Source organism: Takifugu flavidus, chromosome 22, assembly GCF_003711565.1.
Source record: "Takifugu flavidus isolate HTHZ2018 chromosome 22, ASM371156v2, whole genome shotgun sequence".
NCBI lineage: Eukaryota > Metazoa > Chordata > Actinopteri > Tetraodontiformes > Tetraodontidae > Takifugu > Takifugu flavidus.
The window spans coordinates 9,331,548-9,350,526 of NC_079541.1; the positions used below are offsets into that span (position 1 = coordinate 9,331,548).

Here is an 18,979-nt window from a genome sequence, read left to right on the forward strand (position 1 = left end):
AGCACATCGTCCCTGCCTCCGGTCCCCAGAGGTAGACTGATGCATTTGTTGAGCCAGTTGTTGGCAGTGCAGCAGTGTTTAGCCTCTCTGACTGATCTATGGATGTCAGAGGTGGCAGCCTTATGTTCCACATGCCGCTGGTGTGGGACCTCCTGGGACAGAGGAAAAGGTGATGAAATACAGTTAAAAATGTAATCCGATGTTCATTTGACATTTGTGTTATCAGTTTATTCAAGAACAAGTAAAGAAGAAATAAAACAAACATTCATTCCTTCATGTGTTTCCCCAACCAGCCGGATCTGTCTGGAGCAGGTGTCCTGCACCAGGCCAGGAGGGATCAAGTTGCGGATGCCTGTCGCGTCTACAGCGCGTCAAGCCGTAAGCGCAGAGTCCTGACGCCGGCGGATCTGAAGCACCTTGTGGTAGATGAAGACCATGAGCTCATCTACTGTTACGTCCCCAAAGTGGCCTGCACCAACTGGAAACGTGTCATGATGGTCCTCACGGGCCGCGGCAAGTACAGGTGAGTGTCCGATCTGTGGTGACCCCAATGTGGCGCATCAGCCCCGTTAAAGACCATTTCTGTTCACCTTGGCATTAAAACAGCATCACGTGACTCGCTGTGTCCTGGTTGTTTTTCACAGTGACCCCATGGAAATCCCTTCCAATGAAGCCCACATTCCCACCAACCTGAAGACCCTAAACCAGTACACCATCGCTGAGATCAACCACCGCCTCAAGAACTACCTCAAGTTCCTGTTTGTTCGAGAGCCCTTTGAGAGGCTGGTCTCTGCCTACCGCAACAAGTTCACCCTTAAGTACAACTCGTCCTTCCACAAGCGCTTTGGCACCCGAATCATCCGCCGCTACCGCAAAAATGCCACGCAGGACGCCCTCCTCAACGGCGCCGATGTCAAGTTCAAAGAATTCACAGAGTACCTGGTGGATCCGGCGACACAGCGCGACGGACCGCTGAACGAGCACTGGCAGACCGTCTCCCAGCTCTGCCACCCGTGTCATATTCACTACGACCTGGTGGGAAAGTATGAGACGCTAGAAGACGACTCCAACTACGTGTTGCGATTGGTGGGCGTCGCTGAATCCTTGCGCTTCCCAAGTTACGCCAAGTCCACCCGCACCACAGACACCATGACGGCACAGTTTTTTAGCAACATCAGCACACAGCAGCAGCTCCGGCTCTACCAGCTCTACAAGATGGACTTCCTCATGTTTAACTATTCAACACCCAGTTATCTTCGGCTGGACTGACTGAGACCGGAGCTGGGACTCTGGCAGTACCGGCCTTGTTTTTGAAAAGGCAGCCCAAATGAGGATGATGGTTTTTAGAGACTGATGGTCCAGGACACACGGTCAAAACTGAAGATGTAAAAAAGACAGAAGGTATTTGGGTAGAAGATGGTGGATATCCATTCAGGGTGCAGCGACTGGATACGAATGTGGATTATAGGAACCAAACACATGTACAGATTCCAAGGTGTTGGTGAAGCAGGTCTTCAACGTGTACTTAAAAGGGGGGAGGGGCACGTTCCCTCCTAGGACTAAACTTAATACAGATTCTCTTCTTCCCCTCCGACATGCGCTCAGCGTTTTTCATGAATCGACCAGAAAATTCGACCAGTTTGGCAGACCTCAGAAATTCCGTAGAATTGTGATTAATGTCCTTCACTAGTCCACATTAGCCTTCATGGGGTGTACATATTAAAGAGATCAAGTACCTTGTCATCCCCCCGGAGGGCACTCAATTAAATATCTACTGTTCCCTCTCCTGAGACCTCGACCTGCTACTGTATCACCCTTCAGCCAACAGGTGACCCACAAGGTTTGTTGCTGGCACAAATGGAGCTCTTTGCATCCTGAGGACACCGTGAAGCTAAAGATAAAGCTATGGGACACGCAAACCAGTGTCCCGTCCACATGTCCTGAAGGGGCTACCACGGGAGGGGGGTCAGCAACCCTGAGGACTGGACAGATTGAAAGGATTGAAGGACGTGGGTCTAAGACCCCTGCCATGCCCCACTTAGGGGCTCTGTGGACAAACCCAGGGACAGAATTTAGACGACCTTTGCCCTTATGCTGGTTGTTGTTTATATTGTGTACGAATAGTTGCTGCTAGCAGCAATAAAATGGCTAATTTAATTTGAATATTTGAGAAGACTTTGTTGATCTTGGCTTCTTCTGAATGCACCATTGCCTTCTCCTTCCTGAGGGGTGTGAGACAGCTCTCAGCCACCACTTGGTCCCTCTGTGTATGACATCATCCCATATTTACCCAGGCGGGTTTGCGTTTCCTGGTCAGACCTTTGGTGCCAAAATGAATGTGAGAGCCTCAGATATGCTGGTGTTCAACGCTCACGCTAGCTGCTGTGGGTTGTACTCCCCAACGGTGCCCAGGTACCTGAACCAGAGGGGATCTCAGCAGTAAGAGGCTTCTTTCCAGGCTGCTGAGATGGGTCTAACTCCTGAACTGTTCCGGGCTTTTGAAGTGTGACGCTTGCATGTGTGTCTCAGCTCATGGTTTAGAAGAAGAGAACCAGCAAACCTTTATTGGGCATCCTGCACAGTCATCTGACCTTGATTAAGCTTCCAGCTCCTGGATTGGTTGGCTCTGCATCCTTGTGTTGTCCTGCTGCACAGACAATGAGTGTATTCTCAGCATGGCATCCTGGACTAAAACATGCTGGCAGCATGCAGATTTGCACTCCTGCTGATGTTGGTGCCACGCAGGGGCTTGGTCAGCAGGTCCAGACGGGCCCACGGCATCGTTCCAGTGGACAATGTTGCTGACTGATGAAGTCTTCCCAGAGGACCACCACTGAGGCTGCTGTCCTCCTCAGGCCTGGTTCATGCAGCCTGGTCCAACCCAGAGTTTCAGCTGGGTGTTCTGTCCTGTCTCCAAGGGAGAAGAGTAGCCTGGTCCAACCAGTTGGAGGTCTTCTTTACCCCGTTCTTTCGGAATGTCTCGTTTCGCCTCAGCTGTTAAATCTGTTGACGATGTCTCTTCTTGGACTGATTCTTGCTTTTCGTCCTGTGGGAGGAGGACGATGTCGAGGACTCGTGCTGTGGACCTGAGCTCTATTTTCCCACTGATGAAACATTTTACACACACACACACACACACACACACACACACACCACACACACACACACACAAGGACCAGAGCACCTCCTCCCCTTCTCTGGTCCTAGGGGGTCTGGGGGTAATCAGGGGTTGTTACCCTGCTAGAGGTGTTGATGACACAAGGAGTGGAGGACAGTTCAGCGGGGACGGCTCCCCCACTCATGAAATGTCCACATGAGCAGGACCCCAAAGGGTCCTCAGAGGGTCCCCACTCATGTTCTACCAGATATTGGAAGGTTCTGGTTTGTTTCTGGACTTGTACCATGACACAAGGAACTTTCACCGTTTTCTACACGGATCCACCACCAGCTGAATCTGAGAGGAGTGTGTGTGTGTGTGTGTGTGTGTGTGTGTGTGTGTGTGTGTGTGCGAGAGAGACTGTGCTGGACCTACTCTGCCTTAGAGGGAACCTATCTGACTCTGGTGACTTTATTTATTTATTTATTCTTTGGAACGTTCCTGCCCCGGCTGGCCATCGCCATGGCAGCACACCTGAACTCTTCCTCCTGTTTTGCTCTTCAGTTTTAGGCGCACACAACTCACAAAGAAGTGAGTGTCACCTGTACATTGCGAGTGGCGTTGATCCACCTGTGACCTGCAGTTTGTCTGAGCTTTTCACAATAAAATGACCCTGAAACTCTTCACGGCGCCACCTGAGTGTGTTTGTGTCGCTCCTGATGCCATCAAGGTCATTAGGAGGTCTGAAGGATCTCCAGCTGATCCACCAGGCTGGAACCAGAAGACACTCTGAAACCTGTTAGATTCGAACGACCTAAAACATGAGAGAAACAAATGAGGCAAAGACAGACAGTTTTGAATTTTACTTGCAAGGAGGACGGAGAGATGTGCTCAGTTACAGATCTCCAACACGTTCTGAGGCACATCTCCCGCCATCCTTCTTTTATTGAAATTAGGAGGTCCCTAGTTACACAGAAATCAAATGTGCCTAAAGGGAGGGGGAAACACAAGATAGCAGGTCACATACAAAGCAAAAGACTGTAAATCATAATGGTGAGATTATACGTAGGTCTTCACTGATTTGATTTGATTAGCTCGCACACAGCACTTTCTTCCATATCAGACAGATTAAAAGAACACCTCCTGCGTCATGCTCTGCAGCTCTATCTCCAGTCATTGTTACTTCCTAATACTCCCCACAGCAGCTGCATTCCAGTCGTCCTTGACCAGAGAAGTACGAGTTCACACATCAAGCATCACGGACATTAAGCATTAACAAATAATAAGAAACACTAAGTAATGAGAAACAATATAACAAGAATAAAGAATATAACAAGGTAAAAGCAAATAAGAGATAACTTTATTAGATTGGTTCTAACAAAACCCTTCTCCTGATCCACCGGGTCCTCACAGCTCCACCCACTCTCCTTTGCTGACATCCCCACACATGTCTGCGTCTCTGGAGCTCCCTTAGGGTGGCGTACAGGAGCCACACAAGCACCAAGACCACATGGAAGCAGCCTGCTAGCGTCTGAGTACCATGTGACCTCCCCTACTGCTCTTCCTGCCCCTCCTTCTCCTGCTCAGCACATAAATTCAGCTCATCAGTTCATTTATTCTGCATTTATCAGGAACAAGACAGCAAACAAGACACGTCATGTTAGCATGTGACCATGTTAGCAGATGAGCATATTATCATATAACTATATTAGCATGTGATAATATTAGCACAAGTATGATAGCATTTGAGTATATTAGCATGTGATCATATAAGCACATGAGCATAATGGCATGTAAGTATATTAACATTTGAGTATATTAGCATGTGATCATATAAGCACATGAACATGATTGCTTGTGAGCATATTAGCATATGGCCATATTAGCATGAGAGCATATTATCATGTGACCATGTTAACATGTGAGCATATTATCATGTGACCATGTTAGCATGTGAACATGTCAGCATGTGACCTTAGCATGCAAGCATATTAGCACGTGACCATGTTAGCATGTGACCATGTTAGCATATAACCATATTAGCTTGTGACTGTTGTTGCATCGCAATACCTCACGTGTGTCACTGCCGATCCGCGTGTTTTCTGAAGGAAGACTTGAAGAAAAATGCCAATTTCAAACTGTATTTAGCAAATAGAATCAATTCAAGATACAAATATTACAGAGCTCCAGACCAGTTCATAACCCTACAATAACAGAGTCCATTGCCAGGGCATGAAGTCTGACAACCTAACTATCCCTTGGCCCAGTCTTTTATAGAAACACATATGTAAATTATTGATGCTAATTCAGTCCAATCCAGTCCTTCTTGGATGACCTCGTCTTCTTCTTCCAGTCCCATTGGATGCTGGTACAGTCTTTGTTCTCCGTTGTTTCTCAAATGGCCAGGTCAAAGTTCACCTTCTTGCAGAGGAACTTATCAACACCACTAAACTATGCTGTCCAGTTTTAAGACGTATGTTTAACACCTTCAGCCTGACTGGCTCCTGCGATTACAACTGTCTAACAGAAACATATGGTAGAAAAAATGGTAACAAGGTAAACAGAATTCTCTTCACTGTGTTAGCATGTGACCATATTAGGTTGTGACCATGTTAGCATGCGAGCGTATTAGCATGTGACCTTGTTAGCATGCTAGCAGATTAGCATTTGATCATGTTACCATATTAGCACGAGTATGATAGCATGTGACCATGTTGGCATGCGAGCATATTAGGATGTGAAATTGTTAGCATGTTTATTATGTCAACTAAAAAGACAGAAAATGTTATTGTACTGCATAAATATACAAACAGCTGAATGAGGGGACGGATAGGGGGGACATTTGGACCACTGGACCAGTTCCCCTCCACTGTTAACCTGTGAGCGTGTGTCTCCTGAAGGACGTCCACATCCTCCTCTCAGATTGATCAGACTAGAGGAAGGAGGTCTATAAAGACTACAAAGACTGTTGACCTCAAGTCTTTAAGATCTTCTTCCTGTGTCCTCCCTTGGTCTCCACCTGGTTCCTCTTTCACACGTCTCATTTGGACCAACCTTCCTTCCTCTCCAGGACAGAGCGAGTGTGCTGCCACTTGGGGCTCCACCATCCTGTTCTTCTGTGGGACCTGGTCCTTGGCTCCACGGCTGTGTGTGGCGGGTTTCAGCGTCTCTACGCAAAACGCCGAGACGTCGCGTGAGGAGGACCTGCTTCGGTTGTCATGGAGACTAGGAGAGGTGCACGGCGTAACTTCTGGTGGATGAGGATCCCACCGACCGCGCTCAGAGAAACATCACAAGCCAGATCTTCAATCAAAGATAATTTTATTCATTTGTGCCCGACAGGAGCTGCAGTAGACCAATGCTAGCTAGAGTGGGGCCCCTCCTGCCTGTGGCCCCTGGACCCTCCTGAATAAACCTCCCAACTGACAACAGTGCAGACCAGGTTGTGGTGTTCAGAATCTCTTCGGAGGCGCATGTGAACGTCATAGCCACTGGCAATGCTAGCATGATTACTGTTATAGATGAGCCAAGGCCGTTATCCTCCTGAGGCTTAGTCCTCCTGATCCCAGGGGGCGCTGTGGCCCCTCGGAGGAGGCACCTCTGAAGCTACCAGCAGAGAGTAGAAACGCAGAGACCCGGCAGAAGGAATGACATAAACGAGGCCATGAGCTGTGCAAACATGCACTGTAAACAGGTGATTAGCATGCAAACGCTGATTAACTACCCCCTAAGTAAGAGGGGTAGGAAACGAACACTGTTGCCGTGGCGCACCAGAGGAGAGACACAGGTTGTGTAACCAAAGACACTGTGATGGGAAACCAGCCTGCGGTAAGAGGTCAGGATCCCCTGATGGTGACAGAACATGAGCACAGCTAGCCTACTCTGGATCGTGGATTTTGAAAGGTGCTTTGAACACACAACCTCTGCGAGCCGCTACTCCTCCTCCGCCACTGGTGCAGACTGTGTGGCACCTGCCTGGTGCCTCCCGACCTCAGCACCTGGTTGGTGCTGAGGTCGGGAGGCACGTGTCCCTGTCGGCACTGGTAGAGAACACTCTGAGAACCACCTGTCTGGCTGCTACAAATATAGAAAGAAAGGTGACGGATTCCTGATGTCCCACCACCACAGCTCCTCTGGAGACGCCTGCTGCTGGTCCACAGCAGAGACCTGTTGAGCAGGTGCTCCAACAAACACACCTGATTATTACAAAAGGTCCACAGTAGAAATCAGTCTGCAAACCCTTCTGAGGTTTGACTGAAATGAAGCGGAGAGTGTTCAGGAACAGCCCCCCACTGCCACAAAAGCCACCAAGGCCCACGGCGCCGTCCCCCCACCGGTGCTGCTGGGGTTGTCAGTCCCCCACATCGCTGTCCCGGTCCCCGATCACCCACAGGAAGTGAAAACTGAGGGCCAGCAGGGCCGTGCCCAACAGGTCCCCCAGAGCCGTCAGGTACGGGATGGAAAAACTGTCGGGGTCTTTGCCGCTCCGCCACATGGAATGGACCATCCAGTCCGCTATACACAAGAGCAGCAGGACCTGAGGAGGAAACAGGCAGTCAGAGCAGGAACACAGGTGGCCACAGGTGAAAAACACATCCAGACCTTCACCATTTGATCTGAGGCTGCCGAGGGATTATAGGGTTCATCTCACGGCTGGGTTGGGGTTAGGGATTAGGGTTTAGGGGTTGGGGTTAGCCCCCGGGGATGTGGAGTAATCTGATTACCGTAATTTCCGGACTATAAGACGCTAATTCTTTCCTACACTTTAAACACTGCGGCTTATTCTACGGTGCGGCTTATTTATGTTTTTTTCGTGGCGCACTATCACAACTATTGTGAATCAGTCATTTTTACTAACCCTCATCAACGTGGAAAATACTAGAAGAAAAGCATATGATGCGACTTTTAAGTTAAAAGCGATCACTCTGGCGGTTGAAGAAGGAAATCGAGCTGCCGCGCGTAATCTTGGCATACATTACGGTAATCAATGGCGAGAAGGTGGAGACGCCCGCCGGAAGAACTGATCCAAAGCAAAAGGACGACAAAAGCTTTTAGACGTAAACGTCGCAGGTGGCCCGAGCTTGAAAAGGTTCTGGAAGACTGGGTCAACACACAGAGAGCAGGCGGCCGCGGTGTTTCCGCTGTACAAATCAGACGGAAGGCAAAAGCAATCGCCACCGCGATGAAAATACAAGATTTTAGAGGTGGGCCATCGGGGAGTTTTAGATTGTTTATTGTTTGAGTAAAAAAGCATAAACAACGTAATTTGTGTGTAGCTGATACAAACGTATATTTCAAGGTAGCTGCGTTACAGACACCGTTAGGAAAAATAAGCATTTACCGGTAGAATATATTTATGTTGCTAAGCGGATTAAATTAAAAGAAAAGTTAAAAAATCCTGATGTGATAAAATTTGGATTTAAGGTCTCTGTATAAACATACAAGTGAAAAGAGTGGCTGTTGTTCCTTACCTGTCTGTCACTCGTCAGTGACTCGTCTCTTACGGTAATAAAAACATATAAATGAATGTTTTTGATCTAATTTTTCATATTACTACGTGGGATACCTGCGGCTTAAAATCCGGTGCGGCTTGTATAAGTACAAAATTGATTTTCTTTCTAAAATTAGATTATGCGGCTTTTAATCGGGTGCGCTCTGTAGTCCAGAAATTACAGTAACCGCAAGACGCTGGTGCATTAATCAGATTAACTCTGGGGATTTTAGTTTACAGGTCCTGGCTACAGAGGCAGAAACCACCAGCAGAACCTGAGGATGAAACCACTGGACATCACACAAAAGCCTGTTTTTTTTATTTTATTTTAACAAGGACATGAAGCTAAGCTAATTCCTGCTAACAAAGCCCTTTAACCATTAGCTGTCCAGGGTTCCCCCACCTCCAGTTGGCAACACCACAAAGAACTCAAAAGCCTGAGCATGTGACCATGAGGACCAGCAGCAGATGGAAGGATGAGACCCATCAGGAGACAGTAATGGGACTGAGGTGGACCCTCTGAAGCCAGCTCCACTGCCCTCTGGACCAAACACAACAGAGCCTTGCTAGACATGGACGGTTGGAACCATTATGGAGATATCATCTAAACATGAAGGTCTGCTAGCTTGTTTTTATGCTGACAGAAGCTAAAGATAACTACTAGCAAAAAATGGTGCTGTGATGTCCCCCACCAGCTCATTCATCACACTAGTCCTGCTGAGGGACAAGCGTGGATCAGGAAGACTGGAGGGACCGGCCATTCCTCCTTCTAGCTGGGCTCCTGTACCGGAGGCCTGGGAGCTAGAGGGTCCAGCTATGTAGCTGAGCTGTTGCTAGCACTGCTCTTATCTGGACAGATCTCAAACATTCTTCCTGGGACCTGTAGGAGAAACTCCTCCAGCTTGCTGTGTGCCTTCTCAGACCCTGGGGTTGCTCCAGTTCCTTCAGCCTGATGTTGCTCTCGTTGGTGGCTACCACATCTGTCACCACAGCCTTCTGGTCCACGTTGTACACCACGATGTGGGTCAGGTGGTAGATCCTCCACCTTGGATCTTCCCCGCTGTGGTAGAACCTGGTTTCTATCCCTCCCTGGTTTCTCTCCTCTCCTCTCCTCTCCTCTCCTCTCCTCTCCTCTCCTCTCCTCTCCTCTCCTCTCCTCATTCTAAGTGATGATCGGGGACACCCCCGTTCCCCCCCAGCCCTGTTATCAGTCAGGGTTGGGCCAGAGCCAGAACCAGAACCACAGGCTGCAGCTCCTTGAACGTCCACATCAGGTTACAACTAAGCCAGAATTCCATCGATTCACAAACCAGTCCTTTCTTTCTGACTTGGTTTGGAAAGCCTGTTTCTAAAGGAAAGAGATTTGAATCATTGATGAGAGCCCATCAAGACTCCAGCTGCCGGTGAACCACGTACACGTACAGCATCTCTCCCACCAGGAAGGGGGGGACCACGAGAAGCTCACCTGCAGCAGAGCCGTAGCCAGGTAGACAGACATGAAGATGGGCGTCAGGGTGGTGTGTCCACTCTTCATCAGATGGATGGTGTACAGGAAGATCACATGACCAGGGACCACCAGGAGGATGAGCACCTGTGCAGATCGATGATTGGCACCTAAAGCAGGGGGAGGGGCCTCCGTGTGAGGGAGGAGGGGTTAGGGTGAGAGGGTTGCTAATCACAACTGGATGTCCCAGTCTTCGGTCGGTGTTCACAGGACTGACCTGTTCCACAGAATGTGCGGCAAGGGTAGTAGCAGCCCTTGGTCTCGTCAGGAACCTCCCCAGGTGCACAGTGGAAATGCAGGTGGGTGGAGATCCTGCTGGACTGGATAGCTACCAGGTTACCCCCGATTCCTGGACAAGAGAGGAGCTTCTTTAGAGCCCAACAACGACCACAACAAGAGAGCGTATCAACTGTATGAACTCAGCTCATCAACATAATACTTGAAGGCTAAACAAAATTATCAAGTGAGAAAGGGAGATCGCCTCTGGTTCTTGTGTTCCAACCCTCCCAGGAGGGGGGTTCTTCAGGAACACGACGGTTTTTTTCTGCAGGGCATCTCTGACTCATTAAAAACAAGCAGCATTTGGGCTTCCTGGGGCAGGGGGCGGTTTTCCCCACTTGAGTTGGAGGAGTTATTTCAGCTCTACGTAGCAGCAGTCTGATCAGGTCCAGGGAGAAGCTTCGGGCCCTGCATGCTGATGTTAGCAGGGCTGGAAATTAATGATTGATGCTGGGATTTTTTGCCAGTTAAGATGCTCCATACAGATAAACGCTACATGTGCCCTCATCTATAACTTCGAATGGGTTCAGCGTTCCAAATCTGCATTCATCCATTCAGACGCTTGACGTGGCAGAGGTGACCTCACAGGTCTGCTCATCACCAAACACGCAGGTTTACGACCTCTTCGGGGTCCATGAGCATGGACCACAAGGTCCCTCAGGGATCCAGATGGGATTAATTGGTGTGACGACACTGGGGGCAACAATGGGAAACCTTTGAGCGTCCCATTACAGGTCAGAAGACAGAGGACAATGCAATCCAGGAGACACATCAACACAGGAAACTCAACCAAAAGAGAGGGAAACCAGCTGCAAAAGAGATAAAAAAAAAGGTCCCAACCTGAATCTATGGATGTCAGATATGATCTGGATTATTGTTGCTGTTCTGCTGACGTGAGCCAGCGACCTCTCAGGCCAACGAGCAGTAGCAGTAGTACTAGTAGCAGCAATAGTAGCAGTGGTAGTAACAGTAGTAGTAGTAGCAGTAGTAGTAGCAGCAATAGTAGTAGTAGTAGCAGCAGTAACAGTAGTAGCAGCAATAGTAGGAGGAGCAGCAGCAGTAGCAGTGGTAGTAACAGTAGTAGCAGCAGCAGTAGTAGCAGCAATAGTAGTAGTAGCAGTGGTAGTAACAGTAATATTGGCAGTAGTAGTAGAAGCAGCAGCAGTAGTAGCAGTCATAGTAGCAGTACTAGTAGTAGCAGTCATAGCAGCAGTAGTATTGGTAGTAGTAGCAGCAGTAGCAGTATTGGTAGTTGCAGTATTTGCCTCCAGAACATTCGTACTGCAGAGGCAGAGTACCGTATTTTCACGACTATAAGGCGCACCTAAAACACTGAGATTTTCTCAAAAATCTACAGTGCGCCTTATAATATGGAGCACCTTGTGTGTGGACTGAGTTCCAAAATCTGCTGTGCGCCTTTGGTGGGTGCACTACGGTAAACGCTCTGCCAATGGATTAGCGGCACACCTACGCATAAGGATCCCCTAAAATGGCACTCACTGTTTTACTTCCGTTGTCATTTTTTACTGTATGTTTCAGCATGCACCTAATAATACTGTGCACCTTATGTATGTTTTAAATACAGAAATAGCACCCATAACTGAGACTGCGCCTTTTAATACAGTGCGCCTTATGGTCGTGAAAATACGGTACATGTCGCAGCAGCAGAAAATGATGGAGGGGCATCATGTGCTTGTCTCTGTGAGCAAGTGTGCAGAGCTGATTCTGACTTTGTGGTTCTGTGGCTGGAAGGCTGTTTGGGCTGGCTGGGGGGCTCAGAGGGTGGGGGGCGGTTCTTTGAAGCTCAGTCGGGGGGAGAGGTAGACTGAAACAGGTTTGGGGTGATGTGACTTATTCAGGTCACTGGGTCTGACAGGAGGAATTGGGGCCAGAGGCAGTGAGGAGGTCTGGGCTGCGTGGGGGACCGTGGGGGTCTGAGCTCCTCTCAGACAGTGGTTTTGGCTTCATCTCTTTCACTTTGTTCAACAGCAAATATCACATGTGACTAGGAGGACCTCATTTGACATTTGAAGAGCCAAATCTTTGAAGCTTTCTAGTGAAAGCGCTACCAATCGTCCGTCTCTGATGCGAGAACAAGACGTGTTGGGGACTTGAAATCAGGTCCCAAACTGCGTCAACCAGACAGACAGAAGTTGGAGAGTGAAGAGAAAGACGCTGTACGTGATGTTCCAGCCGTTTGTGTTCAGGAAGCAGAAAATCAATTCAAGTCAGACCTGCGTCTCATCAGTGTCTCCTCAGCTGGACGGCCAAGCAGATCTGCTGGTTGCGGAGGTGCCACGACTGGGAGAGATGGTGGTGTGTGTTAAGTGAGGACAGATGGACTGTGGTCCAGTGGAGGAAGCCGCCTCATTAAGCTGCTCATTTACGCTAATGAGCGCTTGGAGCCCGACGGAGAAACTCTCATTTATCTTTAACTGTTGAGTGAACCTTCAGAGCTGAGAGTTGCACCGGCAGAGCCAAGCAGGTGCCAGCGGCTCATTCATCTTCAGCAGAGACACAAAGACCCCCATAACCGACGCCTAGGATGACCGAGGTCTTCATGGGTACGTTTGTAGGGAGTGAGCGGTCCTACGTCCCTGCAGGAGACAGACGTACACCAGCTGCTCTGCACCCTTCAGGCTCTCTTTACATTTGACTGTTTGCTTTTTGGAATCCTTTTAAGAAGCTTCTTGTTTACAAATCTGGAGACGGCCTTCTGTTGGGGTTAACCCACTAGGAGGTGTCAGTGTCAACAGGACTCACCATTGATGACTGGCGTGTAGACAACAATGCCGGCCAGGTTTGGGTTGGACACGGTTTTGTCCAGGATGAGGCCTCCGATGCTGGAACATCAACATAAGTGATGAGTGATCAAAGGAAGCCTCTCACAGAGTAAGAATGTCTATGTTCACACATGTCATCATACAGCTGGGCTGGAAACCTAGAGAAACACTTCATAATGTGCTTGCTAAAGGAAAAACTAAAATTGGGTTAGGCTTAGGGGGTTAGGGTTGGAATTAGGAAGGTGGCACCGATCAGGCAAAGACTAGTGAAATTGTTGACTTCATCTTTTTTGGCCTCAATGTTTCACTTCTCTTAATTATTAGACACTATTTTAATTGTCTTCACAAATACATGAGAGGGGGGTTAACATGAGGCCTCCACATGACAACCAGTTAAAATAGTGCAACTGGCTGAGAACCTGACCACCATGGCCTCCTTTAACCAGTGCTAATGTGGATAGGGATGAGCTCAGACTCCTGCCGCCGCTGCAGCAGAACTCATCTAGAGCTCCATTTCTAGACAAATGTTGTCCAGAGCTTGGGTCTGAGAGCACCAATCAAAGCACAAGTGTCTTTTCATTGAAAGGGATCAGAGAATCGGAAGACCGAGGCAGCGAGGGATTTGCAGGACTGCAGGGCTCAAGGGGACCTGGAGTTGTGCACGTGGGCTTGGGTGCTGCAGCGTGTCCCGGGGATGAGTCATTAAGCATTCCAGACAGTGGTCGCCCAGGCCAGCCAGTAGCTGTTCTTTCCTTTGAGAAATAAACACCGTAACACACACACCTGCTGATGACCATGGCAGTGATGACTGGTTCCCATCCAGAATAGAGCAGGGTGCGACTGGCTGGGTGCTTGGAGGAGATGACCATCCACAGAGGAGTCAGCAACATGAAGAAGGCGCAAACCAGAGATGACACATAAGGATAGGTATCTGAAAAAGGGAGAAGATTTCAACTGGAATTCAGAGACTCACAACAGTCCCGATAAACAGGGCTCCTGTCACCACTGTTAGCAGGAGTCTAGGCTAGTCTAGGCAGGTGATCTGGTAGAGGCAGGTCTCAGAGGGAGCCCACGAAGATGGAAGACCAAAACCAGCAGCTTGCTCCTATGCTTCCTGTCTTTAAAAGGAGCCACATTAACACCCAGCAGACATTCCTCAGGGCTCTGTTAGAGCTTGGGCTAACGTAGAACCAGCTAGCAAGAAGCCACCCTCCCTCCTTTCTGTGTTTCGGCCTAAGCTGGGGTGGAACTGGACTCCTGTGGCCGAGCAGCTCAGACGGGTGTTGCTTTACATTCACGGACATTGAAAACAGGTCGAGCTGAACGTTAGCTGACCAATAGCAAGAAGCACACGAGCCAGACGGCCTCAGTGGCCCATCCTGCCAGGGACACCTGAACTCTGTCCCGCATCACTAAGTTGTCCCCTCTTAGTCCAGAGGAGCCTTTTCAGAGTCCACTGATAAGCAGTGGTGCAGCACAACCCTGGATCTGTGCGGAACCTAAAAGGACAGTCTTCTGCAAGATGTAGGAAGCTACTGAGCGAGGCGTCAGCGCCCCCTACTGGTCACAGAGCTAAACTTGTGCCGGTGGCTTCAACACAGTCCCAGGTCTGCTTGAAACGGATGGAACAAAAGAAGAAAGCGAGATTTTCCGGCATGTTTAGTGCTCTGATCCCACCCAAATGTCTTTGAAAGGCCAGGAAGGCAAATGAAACCAGAAGAGCTCCAAACAGACCGGAGAGCAGGTCCGCCTGACGCCATCCTGCAAATTCCTCGCCTACAGGTGGTGTCTGAGCAGCTCTCACATACCCAGGCCCTTGTAGAGGCCTTGGCTGATCCAGGCCAGTATAGCCAAGGTGATGAGGTCTCCGAAGCTGGCAGCAATGGGCGTGGCTACATTGTCTGGGTTAATTCCCGTCTTCTTTGAGCCCACAATGACCCCAACCATGATGATGCCTGACGGGACACAGATAAAGCAACCAGGTCAGCATGAGACAGCCTTCATTCCACTCTTGTTCATGGTTCACACGTGCAGAATCAATTCTGTCCTCTCTCATGTCTCCAACACCCTTGTCCCTGCGTGACAACCCCCCCCTCCCCAGTGGGGGTGTCACACTGAATCCTTTGAGCAGCGCCTGAACCACTCGAAGATTCTTTCTGAGCTCTCTTAAACCTGATTGCAGCCTTTGAAATGGACAATAACATTTTATTTGAATATCCAAAGTCCTGGAGGACACCGCCCCTCCCAGCCCTCGTGACTGCCAGGGCTCCAGCGTTGGTCCCGTTTAGTTCTCCATCTCCGTCTTTCCTTCATCCTTCCGAGACCTGGACCCGCCTGCCTGAAGGCACCTGTTGTGTGTGTTTTGTCCTTGTTGCCGGCCCCCAGTGGCCCACCATTGTGTGCTTACCCTGGAGCAGGGAGGCTATGAAGGCTGTGGCCACGCTGCTGGAGCACAGCAGCACAGCATGGCTCATCTGGAACTTCCCCTCCGGGATCCAGCCCAGCACCACCGCTGCGACGGCAGCCAGGAACCCCACCACGGTGGCTTGCACCTGGGTGGGGAGGAGACAGGAATTGGAAACTGAGAATGAGGGCTCCAGCTGGATGAGGAGCAGGGGTAGACGTACCTGCTTCAAAGCCAGGTTTCCTATGATGAGGTTCCACTTTTCTATGGGAGAGTCCATCTTCCCAACATTGACCTGGGTAAGACAGTAAAGGAGAAGAAGTTGGACGGACTATATGAGGTTAAGACCAGAGGTCTTCAGTCCACCACAGAACTAGTACTGCACCAGTCTTCCCAGTGCGACTCCCCCAAAATGCTCCCATAAAAGCAGCTCTCTTTCAGCTGGTTCTGACAGGCAAACAATGGTGGTTTGTTCAGTTCTAATGACGGTGAAGCTGTTTAAGTTGACTCAGGGAGGAGGAATTCTGCGCCGCCCAAACGGGGTGGAGGAGACCTACTAAAGGAGGGGGGAGTGGCAGCCTCTTGGGCTGGAGACCTGGTGTTGGACGGCGTTGCTGGAGCTCCGCCCAGTTTGAAAAAGACAAACAGAGCGCTGACGCAGCAGTGTGAAAACAGAGTGCATGCTGGGAGCTCAGGGCAGACAGGAGACTGAGATCACCAGGGTGTATTACGAGATTTCGCCAAGACAAACGCGACCCTCGCTGTGTTTTAGCAGCAGCTAGCATTTAGCCATCTGTTTCTAATAAGGGAAAGCAACTCAGACGCATGTGTGTTCTTACGGAAGCGTCATCTGTGGAGACAAGCTGGACAAGACCAGTGTAGGGGGTCCACAAACAAGGGGGTCACTGCAGTGCTGGGCTAACCCCCAACCCTCAAGACTAACCATGACCCAGCAGCTCAGAAGAACGGCACATGGCTGAAACAATAAACTCAGCTGGAGGGTGAAAAAGTGAGAAGAACGTTGACCTGCAGCCACACAGGACACTGAACATGTCCCCCACCAATGACGGACACGCGCTCAACAGGCATGGCGTCACTCATGGTGTCACTCAACCAGTCCCCTAGCCTGGGGTTGCTTGAGATGCCCTGTCCTGCTCGAGCAGAGGGAATGTTAGCTTTAGCCTGTGGTGCCAAGCCTCTAAAAGGAAACGCTCGTGTCTCACCGCTGTGGACAGCCTCGAGGCCAGAGTCATCTCCAGGTTTCCTTTGAGTCCGAGCAGAGCTGGAACCAGGATGAAAATCTCTGTAATGTACTGGAACGCCCCCCAGTGCTGTTGGTGACAGGAAGAACTAAGATCAGACTTACAGTACACGCTGTCATTAATCAAATCAATCAAAATCAAATCAATCTTTTTTTATATAGCGTCTTATACAATCCAAATTGTTTCAAGGCGCTTTCCAGAATCCCAGGGCCTAACCCCAGACAAGCAACAGTGGCAAGGAAAAACTCCCCTTTAACAGGAAGAAACCTTGAGCAGGACCAGGCTCATGTAGGGGGACCCTCCTGCTGATGGCCGGCTGGGTAAAGAGAGAGGAGAAGGGGCAGGAGGACAGGTAGAAGAGAGGACAGGTTGAAGAGAAGAGAAGAGAAGAGAAGAGAAGAGAGAGAAGAGAAGAGAAGAGAAGAGAAGAGAAGAGAAGAGAAGAGAAGAGAGAAGAGAAGAGAAGAGAGAGAAGAGAAGAGAAGGAGAGGAGAGGCACAGAGCACAGAAACACACACAAAAATACACTATACAACGGGTCAGCGGGGCAAGAGGTCATCATGCAGCTCCGAAGGCGGCGATACCTGTAAACAGAGGGGGGGGGAAAGGAGGGGAAAGGAGAGGAGAGGAAACCATCCAGGTCCAGTCCAGCACAGCTGGGGTCCAATACAGAGAGTGGAAGAACACTAAAACCCCATTTTATCATTACTTTCCCACCTAAATGTGTTATTGGAATCTCTAATTTCCATGTCCTCACAAACACAATGAGAACTGTCAGTCAGTCAGTCAGTCAGTCGGTCCGTCAGTCAGTCAGACAGACAAGACTCCTGTCGGTTCAAGCAGTTGGACTCACTTGCACCACATCCAACACCATTCCAGCTGACACAGTTCCAAATCCAGCCAGTAGGAAGGGCACCAGTATCTGCAACGCCATGGCCAGCGGCGACTCTTTGGGCATGTTGTGCACACCAGACCCCGGGCCTTCATCCTCATCATCTTCGTCCCGTCCGTCCGTCTCATCGGCAGAGAGCCGCCTCTCGCCCAGCATGGGGTCCGTCTCAGAATAGGCTCCGTCCGCAGGGTCGGATAACGTCATGGAGGACCGGGCGGCTCGATCCAGTAGCCGCCGGCCTTCTACGTGGGATGGTTCCTGCCTGTAGCCATTGTGGACCGGGACAGCCTCCGGCCCCAGATCCACCATGGACAAGCGCTCCTCCTGCAGCTTGGAGTAGCCGGTAGGGACCATAGTGTGGAAGAGAGAGCTGAGCCAGCCAGAGAGGAGAGGCTTGAGGGGCAGAGCCAGACTAGAGCCAAGGTACTCCCCCACATCTGCACCCAGTCTTGGACCACTCATGATGCGCTTTTCAGGTGCGCCGTTTCATCTCCCGCCAGCTGCTCTACTCCGGCTCGGGAACAGGATCCATGCCAGAGGCTCGAGCAGGAATTCTACACACCGGACAGGAAAAGAGAGTCTGGAGCAGGTTGGACTTGCAAAAATGGCAAAAGCGGAGCCTTTCTCACATCAGAACCTTCTGGGTTTGGACAGGAAGGGCGAAGGCACAGCTGGAGCACAGGGACAGCTTTCCAAGCTTCCCAACGCTGAGTACCTCTTCGGGTCCAATTTCGGCTCCCTTCTCTTACACGCCTACCTGCACTGGATTACGCTGCTCGGCTTATGTTATCGCAGCAGCCGAATGTTAATCGAGCTAATATTGACTGAGCAAAGGCCCGAGAGGAACTGAAAGTGGCTTCTGTTTGTTTATGGGAGCTAGCAGGCAGTAGTGTTAGCTAGCTTTGTAAATCACAGGACCGGAAGAGTCCTTCGACCTGGCGCGTCCATCGGGACAAGGCTGCGGTCGGAAGGCATCGAGTCACACACTTGTAGCTGACTATGAACGAGCAGAGGAGACTTTATACCCTCTGGCACATTACCTCGACAGGAACGGAGGTGAGGAGGAAGCCCGACGCGTCTGGAACTCCTAGCCGCACAGCTCGTCTATGCGGCGAAGATGCGTTCCGCGAGCTTGAAAACAAAAACCCACTCCGCCTACAAGGGGCGGGTTTAGTGCACTGGAACTACAAAAAAGACCTCACTAGAAGCTTCTCGTGTTCATGATAGAATCTTAACGCTTATATTAATTGTCCTTCTGTGTGTTAAT

The 18,979-nt window shown here is 49.9% G+C and overlaps 2 protein-coding genes across 3 annotated transcripts in view; one reads left to right on the forward strand and one right to left on the reverse strand.

Moving 5' to 3' along the window:
- The window catches only part of chst11 (carbohydrate (chondroitin 4) sulfotransferase 11), a 30,182-nt gene extending 26,401 nt beyond the window's left edge, over positions 1–3,781 (forward strand). For both annotated transcript variants that reach the window (XM_057023035.1, XM_057023034.1), the window contains exons 3-4: positions 294–523; positions 645–3,781. In XM_057023035.1, coding sequence (XP_056879015.1) covers positions 294–523; positions 645–1,269 — 855 coding nt within the window. In that variant the 3' untranslated portion in view covers positions 1,270–3,781. The remainder of the gene's footprint in view (positions 1–293; positions 524–644) is intronic.
- Positions 3,782–6,401: 2,620 nt separating this feature from the next.
- On the reverse strand, positions 6,402–18,911 carry slc41a2b (solute carrier family 41 member 2b). The gene is made up of 11 exons (XM_057023032.1): positions 18,753–18,911; positions 17,674–18,266; positions 16,782–16,889; positions 15,782–15,853; positions 15,562–15,706; positions 14,963–15,109; positions 13,938–14,085; positions 13,135–13,214; positions 10,310–10,441; positions 10,054–10,202; positions 6,402–7,634 (listed from the first exon to the last, which is right to left on the reverse strand). The coding sequence occupies exons 2-11, from the start codon at positions 18,172–18,174 to the stop codon at positions 7,449–7,451; spliced, it is 1,668 nt and encodes a 555-aa protein (XP_056879012.1). The 5' UTR covers positions 18,175–18,266; positions 18,753–18,911; the 3' UTR covers positions 6,402–7,448.
- Between the last annotated feature and the right edge of the window lie 68 nt (positions 18,912–18,979).

Bases quoted from the DNA above. Each gene is read 5' to 3' on its own strand.
- slc41a2b (XM_057023032.1), bottom strand. From the start codon at position 18,174: ATGAGTGGTCCAAGACTGGGTGCAGATGTGGGGGAGTACCTTGGCTCT. The intron at 15,707-15,781 runs GTACGTCTACCC...CTCCCCACCCAG, and splicing joins GAAACCTGGCTTTGAAGCAG to GTGCAAGCCACCGTGGTGGG. The intron at 7,635-10,053 runs GTGAGCTTCTCG...TTTCCTCCTCAG, and splicing joins TGGCTACGGCTCTGCTGCAG to GTCCTGCTGCTCTTGTGTAT.